Source organism: Danaus plexippus, assembly GCF_018135715.1.
Source record: "Danaus plexippus chromosome 18 unlocalized genomic scaffold, MEX_DaPlex mxdp_20, whole genome shotgun sequence".
NCBI lineage: Eukaryota > Metazoa > Arthropoda > Insecta > Lepidoptera > Nymphalidae > Danaus > Danaus plexippus.
In genome coordinates this window covers 5,393,572-5,406,928 of record NW_026869853.1, presented here as the reverse complement: position 1 = coordinate 5,406,928, position 13,357 = coordinate 5,393,572, and the positions used below count along the sequence as shown (strand labels likewise).

Genomic DNA, 13,357 nt, shown 5'->3' with positions numbered 1-13,357 from the left:
AAAATCATAAACAAACTAGTGTTTTCAATTTATAACAAATCGATTGTGTTTTCTAAATTCTACTACATCTGACTGAAATACAACTTTTATTATGTTCTTTACATATTTTGAGTCCAAACTAAATTCAAAATATTTTGCAAGTGTTTAAACCTACCGGAATAATCTAGCGGCAATCCAGCATAGGTTCCCCGTTCCTTTATTTAAATAGGGAATTCTAAGCGAAATAGATTAATATTATGACACCGTTTCCAGAATTTTAAAATACTGCCAATTCTGAAATGATTGAATATTACTTAAATCAAAAAGAAATAATATTTTGTTATCTTTATTAAAACGATCTCTTTCATAATTCTTTACAACCTTTCTTTACAAATATAAATCATATCAAACAATCTCTCAATTGGACATACAAAATTATTTATTCAATTAAATCACTCTTTTGAACATTATTTACAAAAATACATATTTACAAACACGGTCATTCTACAACTCAATAAATAAGGTGCGACGTGGCTACGCTATACTACTTTAGGCTAGTATCACACTAGACGAGCACAGTAAGGCGCTCAGGCGGCGGGTGACGCGCGGGTGGAGGCTCCGGCGGCGGCAGTACGCGCTTCGTCAACTCTTTATCCCGCGGTGGTGTGTTGTTCCGCACGTCGGCGTTTTGCGCTTTATATAAGGAATGGGCGCGAGGCAACTCGTCTACCTCACGCGGTACCCGGTCCTCCCGCAGAGGGTTCGCGTAGCGGCGCAGATTTTCTTCATTTTGTAAGTTATTGGACTTTTCCTCGTCACGGCAACGTGAACGCTCATCGATCGCAGCCGTTGCTGCGGCTCGCCGTCTACGAATAAGAAAGAATGCTCCGGCGGCTGCCCCCAATAGCAGTAAAGGTGCTCCAGCTGCCAGAGCTAATAAGGCACCTCCCGTTCCACTGCTGTTAGCAGCCGCTTCCGCTACGGCTGCGCGAGGTAGGGTCGGTGTGCCGTGCTCAACACGAAGTCGCAGGGCTGCAGCGAGGAGAGCGTGATGTGCTAAGCGGCGACGAGATATAAGCTCACTCAGAACACGTACGGCCGCTGCTAGAGCACTTACACCCTCTGAGTCATCTTCCTCTCCGGCCCACTGAAAATCATTGAAAAAAAATATCAGCCACAGAAATGTTTAAAAGGAAAATATAATAAAATTATACTCACGAGTGCAAGGTCCAGCGCATCGTCATCGTCCGGAGCGAGATCACAAAGTAATGTAAGTGGCGGCGCAGGGGGAGCACGATCTGCAAGCGCTGCAGCAAGGGCTCTCCGGAGCGCTGCGCAAGCGCGCTCTACGTGTGCGCCACGAGCTAGGCGCTCTCGAGCGAGACGCAATTCGGCACGAGCACAGCCGGGGGGCGGCGATGAACGAGCTCCTGGCCAACAAGCGGCCGGCGCAGGTAACGCTGGAGGCTCCACACGTCGTCCTGATACACGACGACATTCCCCCAGCGGAGAACAAGGTGGACGTAGACACAATGCAGGTGCGGCCGGAACACACACCTAAGAGAAAAATTTATTAAATATTCAACAATAAAAATATCATAATAGAATATTCTTGTGAAGTAAAAAACAGAAATTGGGCGTACACCCTAAAGACGAATAAAAGGTAAATTAGTCATAAAATCGACATCAAATTTACCTCATCAGTCCTACAAGGCAGTGCGGCGGGGGCGAGACAATCGGGTAATCCACACCAGAGTCTTGTGCACGAGGGCGCCCCTCCGACACAACGACACGCGTTGCAGCCCCACCACCAGGTGCCGTTATCTGCACCACACGCTCCAGGTGTATCGCTAGCTTCGGCAGTACTTTCGCTACCACTTTCATTCCCATCTGCTGCTTCTCCACTTTCCTCCCCAAGTCCTGCCACCACTATAGAATAAAATATTATTATTATTCTGATACTTGATGTGTCTCTAATTTGCGAAGATCGTCGACTTCTGAGCATTTAAGTTGTCTTAATAAAATTCCTAACAGGTATTAAACTTTTTGTAATGTGTATAAATATATGCAATAAATTTGACAATTATAATTAATTAAGGCAAAACTTTATTCCTTTCGGTGAATAATCGAAGGTAACCTTTTTTTAAGGTTACTATAATTTATCATTGGTTATTTTCTAAATTTAATAGCTTTGTAAATTTAGCTTCTAAACAACTGTGAAAAGGGACAGCTTCGGAAATATTTATGCTTACATTCGAGACATCGTCTGGCTAGTCGAGCTGGCGGAGGCGGACACACACATCTTGCAATCGCGCCGGATGCTGTACAGACAGCAGGCGAAGGACAAGTCGGGTCACAGGACGGAGACGAACAGTCAGGACCGGACCAGCCTAGAGTACATTCACACGTCCACCAGCCAGCGCCCCCCACACAACGACCTCCGTTACGACACGGGCTGGAGGAGCAACCGTCTGCCGCTCGCTCGCAGTGCGCTCCGCTCCAGCCAGGACGGCATACACACGCCCATGTACTCGCTCCTCCAACGGATACACACGACCCGCCGTGGAGACATGAACAAGGTATACCCGCATTAGTGATGGGGATTATGGCTGTTTGCATTGGAACGGATGCGATCGGAGCTACCTGCAATTATATCAATTACGTTGATATATTAACTTCATATGAGGTTTTTAACAGGATGTAGCGATATTACCGGCGGAGATATAGGAAGATCGCAGAGGGTTCCGGCCCAACCTGGCGGACAAGCACAGTGATGAGGGAGGTTGGCAAGAGAGCTTCCAGCAGGCGCGGGGAACGGGTCGCGGACACATGAGCCACCGTTGACACAGACAAGCTCGCAGCGTTTCTCTTCGCGGATAGCACAGGTCTCGCCTTAGTTGTTTGGGAAGCAACAAAACTTAAATATTCTGGATTTTGTTAAAAAAATATGTAAGAATAACTATAAACCCCGTGATCTTACAAGAGGTAATTTTGCAATACTAATAATTAAAAACACTTTCGTTCATTTATGATCAGATATCTAAAGTTACTTTGAAAGTTATTATTGCGGTGAAATAATGATAACTTTTAGTATATAACAATGATAGATTGCTGTTACAGGATCCTAATAGTATTAATAGTTTGTACAGATTTACTCAAGTAACTTAATAAATACCTGTATATCCTTCAACACAAATACAAGTAAATCCTTTGGGGCTCGGTAAGCAGCTTGCATTGTTACTGCATGGATTCGGAGTACATTCATCTAGTTCTAAGGAGACGAACATGTTTTATTAATGCGATCAAAACAGACGTAAATTACAGCAACGGTAATTTGATTAATTGATAAAATTTAGGTCAACGCACGTTCCCTCGCAGCTCGCTGCGTACAGTTCTTGCCAGTCCAACCGGGTGAACAGTGACAGTAGTAGTCGCTCTGTGCGGTATAACATGTGGCCCCATTGGCACACGGCGAGCCAGTGCAGTGGTCACGATCCTCCTACATTCACATACAAATACATCATTCAGGAATCACTTTGATAGAAAAGAATTAAACTTTATACAACTCAGATCTCACCGAACAGTAGCGTCCGTAACAGGAGGTTAGCTAAAAGCAGATGTGTTAATGTGTTAGTGTAGCAGATGAAAATTAGTCAGGCATTTTTATCAAATGGTTAGAGATTAAACATGTCCAGTGTCCAAAAGTAAACACATAATAAAAAGAGCGGTCAGTCGAGAAGCGTCTTTGTTCTAACGAGCATCACTATAGCGAACGTATCGAGATCGAATAGGTGTTGCCCCTCGAGAACACTCACTTCACAGTCGGTACCAGAAAACCCGACCGGACAAATGCAGCGGTAAGCGTCCAGCAGATCGACGCATTCACCGCCGTTACGACAGGGTCGTGAGGCGCAGTCGTCGACGTCTCGAGCACAGGTCCGACCAGCGTACCCAGCGGCACAGGCGCAGTGAAAGTCGTCCACGAGGTCGATGCAGGTAGCTCCGTTCAGACACTGGCCTGTGCAGTCGTCTACGTTCAGCTCGCAGTCCCGACCCGTCCAGCCCGCCAGACACGTGCACGAGTAGCCCCCCGCCGAGTTATTGCAGGCCGCTGCGTTCACGCAAGGTCCCAGAGCACCCTCCGCCCCTCCATTGTTTTCCGCGCATTCATCTACATCTGTAAGTGTTTATTATTTTATTCATTTATTGTATTAGTTTTTTTTTTTCATCTAACGTACGTCGACTTAAAGTAACAGGAGCTTCGACAAAGTCGGATGACATCGTGTACAAATTATGCTCGTATACTCACTCAATGGTTTCGGTGGTCAACAATATGTGTAAGTCTGTTTTTATCATGATTCAATATATATTGTACTGGCTTTTAATATACGTTTTTAAGCTTAAGTGTTACGTATTGCGTATTGTAAAAATCATCTTCAAAATTAAATTTATAAGTGTATATATATATATACTGTGCATCATGTGTGCTCTGCCTTTCCTACTATCATTTCCACTTTCCAATTATCATATTGGAATTAAAAAATACTCTATTTTTTTAACTCAAATAGAATAGTTTTCACTATTTTTTATTTCTCCAACTGATGTAAATCTCTTTATGGCAAACAGAATACCTTCGGTGCAAGTGACTCCGGTCCACCCGGCAGTACACTCGCAGAGGAAAGCGTCGAGTCGGTCCCGGCACACGGCGCCATTTTGACAGGGGGCACTGGCACAGTCGTCGACGTCCGCGTCACACCGTGGCCCGGTCCAGCCTCTTTCACAGGAGCAGACAAACCCAGCGGGCGCGGCGTGTGAGGTCGGAGAAGTGGACGCGGGACCCAGCGAGCAGGTTCCGTGAGCACAGGGTTGCGGCGCACACGGGTTGTCCACTCGCTCGCAGTCCACGCCGGAGAAACCTTCGGCGCAGGTACAGAGGTACTGGTCCGGCGCTGTATTCTCACACGTACCTCCGTGCTGACAGGGCTCGTGAGTTCCGCAGTAGTTGAGATCTTATAGCAAGAAATTCTCATATTCTTTTATTGTATAAACTTTAATCTGATTTTAAGCCTTTAAAATTAAGGACAACCCTCCTGAATATACAATATGTTAAACATACCCATCCGTACTCTTAAAAAATTACTCAATTTCATCCAATGACATAATATGAGTGCAAAGATAGACATAAAGTATAATTTTATTCTTCACACACACACACACACACGCATACGCACGCACGCACGCAAATATTTTATATTTATAACATATTAAAAAAATCACAACAAATATATTTCTTTTAAACAGTAATAATGTTTTGTTTGTTTTTTAAATTTAACACAAATACATTATACTCTAAACAAATCACTGACCTGTAAAAATTTAATAAAAATTTGAGAACAATAAGCCGTTGTTGTTCTTTGTATTTATGTGTTTAAAAAACCTTAAATGGGGCGATCTTTCGGTTTCCCTATAGGGTCAGTATTGATAAAATGTAGTGTCAGGTTAGTTAGTTTTTATATAATTTTTATTAATTAATTTAAGATTCACATTTTTTTTTATTTCATACTTTTTTGAGAAATATCTTTGTTTTTGTCTTTACCTTGATTTACTTTTTTATTCACCGACATTTTTAGATTTATTTTAATGTAACTGAATTTCGAAACGCAAAATTTAAATCTAAACAAATGTCAGACTTCTATTATTTCCGGGGTTATTGAATTTAAAATAAAAAGAGAAAGAGAAAAACATAAACTTAACTAAAAAATATATAAAGAGAGAGGAGAAAGTTTACCTTGGTCACATAGTATACCGCCCCAGTTGGTGTCACAGGTGCAGTCCCAAGATGAGCCATTGCAGTATCCGTGTTTGCAGCCCGGATACGGCTGGCATTGAGAACACAGTTCGCCTCGCCATCCCGGACGACAACTACGTTAAGGTAAATTCAATTAATATTACAGTATTCGTATATTTATAATTCATATTGATAACATATAATGCAATGATAAGGTCAGTGACACTCACGAACATTCACCAGGCTTGTCACATCGCCCGTGTGTTGGATGACAGCCTTCCTTGCAGACAGCTGAATAAGAGAAACATTTTTCAGAGATCCCAAAAATGTTAGAAATATCAGTACTTAAATGAAATAAAGTAAAACGTCTCCGACTAAAAGAAAGACAAACAGTCAAATATTTTAAAATATTTGTCCCATATTTTAGTACCATACAAAGAACAAAATAATAACTTTCACATAAAAGTTTAGTTTTACCGGTAGTTTATAATCATTGCATGATAGTTACGTTTCTCGCAGTTATCGCCTTGCCAACCGGGAAGACAGCGCTTGTCCCCGGAGGCCGAGCAGGCGTAGTGTCCGAACTTGTCGTCCCGGGGACGGCAGAAGGTGGTACACGTGGTGTTGTAGTAGTTCGGTTGGCACAAGACTCGCACCCGGTAGGCCACGGCCGCAGCAGCTCCCGCGTGTCTCAGAGCGTGCCACTCGGCCCCGGGCTCCACGATGCCCGACCACCAGGCCTCCTCGATCAATCCGCTCTCTTCTAAAAGTGACAAAAAGATGTACTTCCATATCGACACCAAGACAACGGTCCTCATTGCATGGAACCGATCTTACCAGGATCTGTATAGTTGTAGTCATCGTAGGCTTGAAGTATCAGTGTGAACGAACGCTGTGAAATACGTAAATTAGTTAAAAAATAGCCTTTTTCTAGACGAGAGTTCTATATTCTCCTTGTAAATACTTACGGTCCATCGAAACGAGAAAGGGAGAGACAGCGTGTGAAGCGGGTCCGATAGAGTGAAGGAGTCCGTCCCTAGGACTGGAGAAGACGCTCTGCCAAAGGAGCAGGCCCCGGGGGCTGCGGCCGACTGGTACTCTTTGAGGCAGAGAGCGAAACGCGTGCGGCAGGGCTGTCCGCAAGCACCGCCCGTACTGGGGGCTCCGGAGGACGGGGCCGGAGGCGCCGCCCCGCCGCCGCAACAGGCTCCCGATGACAACTGTAGGCGATAGTTCGAGAATTCCAAGATCTGCAGCTCGAACACGCCCGCCCCCGCCGCGAGCTGGTGGACGACACACACCATCGTTAACATTAAGCAGCTCTAGTTTAGTATTTTAGAATCAAATGTAAAGAGTACGTAGTACAAGGCTGTGTGAGGGTTGTTTCAAGTGACCGTGACATCATCGTCATCTGGATACTGATTCAATTAATCGATAATGTTGTAAAGGTGTATTTTTTCTGTTTTCAGGTTTTTAAATCTTTTACAGTCTTTAAGACGTTTGTTGTCGTGAGAAATACACTAGACTTATCTTTATTTCATTAAAAAAACATGAATTTTGACCCTGTGAGTACAGGGTGAGTATTAGTGATAACTTTTAATTATCGTAAAATAATAAACCATATATTTTCCGAACCCTCCGAGGAATTGTTCTATTTAAGTAATTGCTAAAGTAAGTAGCAAATACGATAATGATTAGTTTTTTCAAACAAAATATTTTTCATTATATTTTATTACAGTTATTAAATAGGTAAGTGAGTGTCGAGATCCAGCGTGTCGAGTGTCCGTGAGCAGACACCGTCACAGGGCGTGTCGCAGAGCGCCGCCTCCGCCGACACGCCCGACGGTTATTGAGACGGTCGCGTTAGTTACCGAGAGTAACTCTACAACTGGACCAACGATATAAGCTGAGGGAGAGGAACTCGTTGTTTCCACCCCCGTTTTAATGGATTAATGAACGATAGATGTTTTACTGGATGGAACCTTGTACAGTTGCTAAAGTCGATATAAACCAACAACGGGAGCTGAAGAGTGTTGTCTCCGGCTACTCTTGGAAACAGCAATGAGGACACGTCACACACTGCATGGGACACATTCAGAACAAAACAAGAATAAACACAAACAGACTTGCGGTCGATGTAGTTACGGCATAAACGAGGTGGACATGAAGACGTAATAATAGAAAATAAGGAAGGGGACATGAAGGAGGTCGGCCGTGGCTCCGGACATCAGGAATGTAGTTACAGGTGTTTCAGTAATGCATGTTGTACGAGAATGCTCCGATACAGATATATCCGCCGTCAACCGTGACTTGCGAGTACGTGTGGTTGTGAATGTTGCAGTCTGTTCTATAAAATGGTCCTATAATGATGCATTTATGATAAAGACTTCAACGCGTCTCGACCGCGTGTGTGAGGCTGGACGCTCTCGGATATCGATAACCATATTGACGTGTTTAGATATATTCATCGCGCTTCAAACACCAATGTTAAATAGTTTACTAAAAAAAATGAGAACATATTATCAGACTGCGTGAAGCTACTCATTTTAAAACGTCTTCTAATGCGCTCGACCCAAAACTTGTGAATGCCTAAATTTCGGAATTACAAAGTACATAATTATGTCACAACCACTTACCGCTTACTCTCAGTTCTCAGTGCGGCGTGTTAATGACATCAGTTAAATTGTTTTTTATTATAAAAGCCGAATCGCGAACTACAACCGGACAGACGTCTCCGGCGGGTGCTCGCTCGCTATTATAACACGATTAGAGCGGAGCAGTGAGCGACATTACAAATATACTGACTTCAAGAACACGAGACATTAAGAACGTCTCTTATTATATTTTTAACGTATTCAGGAGACGTTTGGTTCAAAATGTTTACCTTCTCTTTAACGAAATCTTCTTAGAACTAAAAAAAACTTCTGGGAATTTACTTTAACTAATTTGCTGCTTTACAGTGATTTCTAAAACTTCCCATCCATCTATATCCCAAAGGAATCCTTAAGAAACCTGTGTATACTATACTATGTGTACAAGAACTGGGAACGTGACGAGGAATAAGGATTGTCTGTGTTTGTTTGTAACAGCTACCTGTCAGTGTCGCGTGCGACTCATAAAGATTATTATGAAAACTAAACGACCCATGGATGACAATCATGAAACCGAAACATTTCGTTTCAATCATAATGAGGTAGGTAATGTCGTCGACCCCTCTTATATATCAAGGCTCAGTCTCTATCGACACACACACACGCACACACACACGCACACTGTGATTCTCTTGTTTATGTTAAATATCAATTCCTGGACAGCCGTAACACTGCTCACAACTCTTGCAATCATCAAATCGTTAACTAATATTTTTCAATCTTAATCTTTTTCATTTTTCTAGAACTATATAAAGTTATTTCGTTCAATAATATTAAAATGTAATATGTAGATATATCTTTTTAATAGTAGGGTATCATAGAAGTCCACGTCTAGTAATTTAGTATGAGCATGTGTCATCTTGTTCACAGGTCAGATGACTTCAATATAAGCGAAAGTAGCGGGAATAATATAGCAAATAATGCAAGGAAGCAGATGATATTGAAATAGTGGAAAAATTTACTAATATGATTATAATTATCAGTTTATACAGCCAGCGGAAAAGAGACTACAAATTGTAAATGGAATTGATCGTTTTTTGAGATAATTTCAAGCAGTAATATTTAGTATGATGAATTTAAATATCTTTAAAAGATCATACTAATATAACACAGTACTATACATCGTGTTAAATTATAAAAGAATATTAAAGCTCCGAAACTGAACTTACAACTCGAAAAAAATGTTCCCGTAAAGTCTCGCGTCGCACAAAATATGTGTCTGAGGTCAGATAATAATTATTAAATACTTTAATACAGGGAGTAAAGAGAGTATGAGTCGAGTAGTGCTATGTGGGAAACTAGTCTAACGCGGATATCCAACCAGTACGGTGGGTACAGTTTAAATTATAAATAAAAAGAAATGTATTTTAATAAATGGACAAAGCCAGTATAATTATGTGACACTTTCAATCCTGAGAGCCTGTGAACGGATGCGGCCGGGCGAGCGTCGTCGCGGTATTCGACTAGTCTCGCATTTATTCGCCTTTTGTTGTGGCAGGAAATACCGACATGAGCACGTAGGAACACTACAAGCGAGTAGCGAGTACGGAACCCGCCATGATATCCATACTGAGATGTTTAACGTATGGGAATTATAACAATTAGCCGTCTGGAGTGGATGAGCTTGTTATTAAACATGTAATGTAACTTCTGAAATCCTTGTTTTAAATAAATGTATTGATTAAATTTAATGTTAAGAAAGTGAGGTTTTTTTGATGATTCAATAATAAACTTGTTGGATGTAATGGGTTCAATCAAATATATAATTTGTAACCTAAATTAGATGCAAATGTATTCGAGTCTCGTTTCTCCGCAGTTTTGACGACTCGGGGTCGCTGACTCCTGGCCAACATCTCACTACTGCTCCTAAAGCATTAATTAAGTAATTTACAAAATGTATAATGTCTTGTAACCGTGAATCACTTTCCGTATTGTGTCCTCTCAGCTTCGTAGGTCTCATGTTAGCGTCACAGGTTCCGTTGTTCGGCAGTCAATATAATGTATCAGTTAGTCAGTTGTCGAAGTGTTACGTCCGATGAGTTCGCGACTCTCTTAACGGTGTGTCTGAATTGTAAAAGAGCCGTCGCGTACTCAGCGAGATGTTCCTACCGACGAGTACATAATACAGGTGGTGAAAGCGGCCGCGGAGCGAGGCGACGAGTGCTCACACCGAGAACGCTTTTATTTAATTGAACTAATACTTAATGATCTTCACATCGGTATTAGTTTATCAATAATCGCTCCATGACCTCCGCCGGTTCAGGAAACACTTCATCGTGTCGTTTTATTATTATAATAATAAGGAGGATTGCATTTTTGATTAAGTTTGCTGGTTTGTCCAGAATCAATTTCAAAAATGAGTGATCGTACTCCTCAAGTTCCTACGGATGTTTCGCGTTACAACTTTAGATATTACGTGACCCACGTCATCAAATTCTTCGGCATCCTTCGCGTTAGGTCCTTATAGTCTCGTATCTATCGCTGGAACTTGAACCTACAGAATGTACTATCATTACCTTCCCTAAAGACTTTTAATTAGCAAGAAAAAAAAGAGATATTATTTTAAAATAACAAACTCTTTGGCTTTTATGACTTCACTAGTTGTTTTAAAGAAAACACAAAATATTAGGCCAAATAAATAGTTCGAAGTAGGAGAGGAGCCAATTAAAGTGTATTGACTGAAGCAGAGTCGCCCGGAGTCGACCGGAGTCGCCCGGAGTCTCGCGGGATGGATCACAGTCGACGGAATAACAAGCAAATACTATTACCTCTTGATTATGAGAATTTTTCTAGTGATTTTAATTACGTATCCTCTGAATAAATTATTAGGAAAGCAACAAACAAGTTGAGTTGAATAAAACAAAGAAGACAATAGCAATATTTAAATGTCCAGGGTCTGTCACCGCATGGTGAAAGGCCTTCAATACTAGATCCAGAATTATAGCTGACATATCACGGATAATATTAATAATAGAAAAAAAAAACACAATAGAAATAGAACTTAAAAAACCCCATATATTGTGGAAATTCATGAATACATCACACGCTAAAAACATATCTGGGCCAGGGAGCTCTACAAGGAAATGTAGAGTTGACAACATTTGGACTTACTTTTAAAGACTCGTGTTTTTTTTAGCCACTTTTGATTAAATTCCAACATTTATTAAAAAGGAGCAAAAGTTTCCGTTCTCACGCTCAGGATGGAGTTGAGCAAATAACATGTAAGTAACTTATTAATAAGGACATTTTGTTGTCAGCCACTTCAGTAAATTGTAATGAAAATTTTGATGTTGTGTTTGAATCGTCACTTCTTGCGTCTCTACAATAGTCTTCCTGTAAACCGGCCGGCCGTCTGTCGACAGCGTCACCATATAAATGTAATCATCTATTAACAAACAGAGTAGAGCATCCGACCGGGGACGATCTGAGCCATGATAGAATATTTCATTAAAGATTTATTCCGGTTTTATTTTATTAAACTTTATGTAAACATTCAGATAACATCTGAACGGCGCGGTTGACTCACTCAAAGAGCTGGTTAATGTCAGTGGGGACGGTGTGACACCCAGTAACTTCAGGCCGCCCCGTGATACTCTGGAATCTACTGCCGACCGGTACGACCCTGTCCAGCACTAACAGTGATATGATGGGACTAGTTATAAATATATATGAATCAGTTTGAGCGATCGATATCTTTTAAACATTTAATGTAACTTCCGAGCTAGCGATGGCGTTTACTTTTCTTTATTGGCTCGAGACGCCTCTCGGAGTTGACCGTGTCCCCTGACAGTCTCACACTAATATTAAAGAAGAGCAGTATTTAAAGTTTAGTTTACAAAAACTTAATAAAATTTAATACGCTCTCTAGATTTTCTCATAAAGTAGTACATTTATATAAAAAATATGTAATAATACTATCTAGAAAATGATGTTTAAGAATATTTTCACAAAATTATGACGATTCGGAGTCTTCTCACGTACATGGGTGCCTGAGTGCTCCACGCACTACTTCGTCAACATGTTTGAATGCAGACGATCTTGTGATTGTTCTTTTGGAATTATCAGTTGTTGGATGTTTTCAAAATTAATAACGCTGATGTTATTCATGTGAAGTGGCTGGAGGTGTGTAGTGTGTGTGTATGTATGTCTGTTCGCGTGAACGTACTTGCAGGGCTGCGGCGAGGGCGAGGGCGAGCAGCAGCGGCGTGGGCCGCGGGAGTCGCGCGCGCATCGGGTCAGCGGGCCGCGCGGCGCCCGCGGCGCGCCATGCCGCCGCGAGCACTCCACCGCACTGCACTGCACCGTCCGCACTCTCACTGGCCGTCACTGGCCGTCACTGGCCGCCACTGGTCGCCACTGGCCGCCACGGATCGCCACTGGCCGCCACGGGAGTTTTGCTCGCGTCTGATATGCCCGAGGCTCGGGTCGCAGGTCGTGCGTCAAGAGCGGCGCGTGTCGCGTGGCGCGTGTCGACTGTGAGTGAGCGGCGTGCGCTCGCCGCGGGGCTCGACTGGATACTGCGCGCGCGCCCCTCTCGGCCTCCGCCTTCGCCCTCCTCTTCCCTCCGCTGCAGTTGCTAGCGATGGACGAACATTGATGGCCGATTACATTTCACGATTTTCTACCGAATGCCATTTTGAGATCACTATCCTGGGTGCATTGTGTACGACTAATTTAGATCCGTCTTAAATTATTTCACTTTCTAAGTTACCGTAAATGCATACGCTTTCTACTTACTATTTCCAAACCTCGCGAGCGATTTTTAAAATATTTTATATAACCCCTTTTCCTTCTCTGAACAGTATCGATCGTAGAATAAGCGGTCTCCGCTGCTTGTATTGGTATGCAGACTGTGGTGCGCATCCACATTAAATTGTTTCTCACAGAACGCCGTGATCTACGGTTCACATTTCGAGACGTGAAATACATTATTGTGATT

At 42.3% G+C, this 13,357-nt stretch overlaps 1 protein-coding gene across 2 annotated transcripts; it reads right to left on the bottom strand.

Moving 5' to 3' along the window:
* Positions 1–309: 309 nt before the first annotated feature.
* LOC116772943 (protein serrate) lies at positions 310–12,923 on the bottom strand. Of its 2 annotated transcripts, none has more exons than XM_032665269.2 (15): positions 12,584–12,923; positions 6,736–7,050; positions 6,605–6,659; positions 6,276–6,530; positions 5,998–6,058; positions 5,768–5,901; positions 4,611–4,988; positions 3,795–4,156; positions 3,346–3,478; positions 3,155–3,250; positions 2,693–2,871; positions 2,232–2,622; positions 1,676–1,908; positions 1,198–1,536; positions 310–1,126 (listed from the first exon to the last, which is right to left on the bottom strand). In XM_032665269.2, exons 1-15 carry the CDS (start codon positions 12,647–12,649, stop codon positions 545–547), a joined length of 3,579 nt encoding a protein of 1,192 aa, XP_032521160.1. In that variant the 5' UTR covers positions 12,650–12,923; the 3' UTR covers positions 310–544. The 2 variants fall into 2 exon arrangements, with proteins under 2 accessions (XP_032521160.1, XP_032521161.1); XM_032665270.2 differs by having other exon boundaries at positions 6,276–6,527.
* Between the last annotated feature and the right edge of the window lie 434 nt (positions 12,924–13,357).

Coding starts and splice junctions, on each gene's coding strand:
- LOC116772943 (XM_032665269.2), bottom strand. CDS start 12,649: ATGCGCGCGCGACTCCCGCGGCCCACGCCGCTGCTGCTCGCCCTCGCC. Junction 6,059..6,275: donor AGGCGATAACTGCGAGAAAC/GTAACTATCATG, acceptor TCTCTTATTCAG/CTGTCTGCAAGGAAGGCTGT. Junction 5,902..5,997: donor GACAAGCCTGGTGAATGTTC/GTGAGTGTCACT, acceptor ACCTTAACGTAG/TTGTCGTCCGGGATGGCGAG.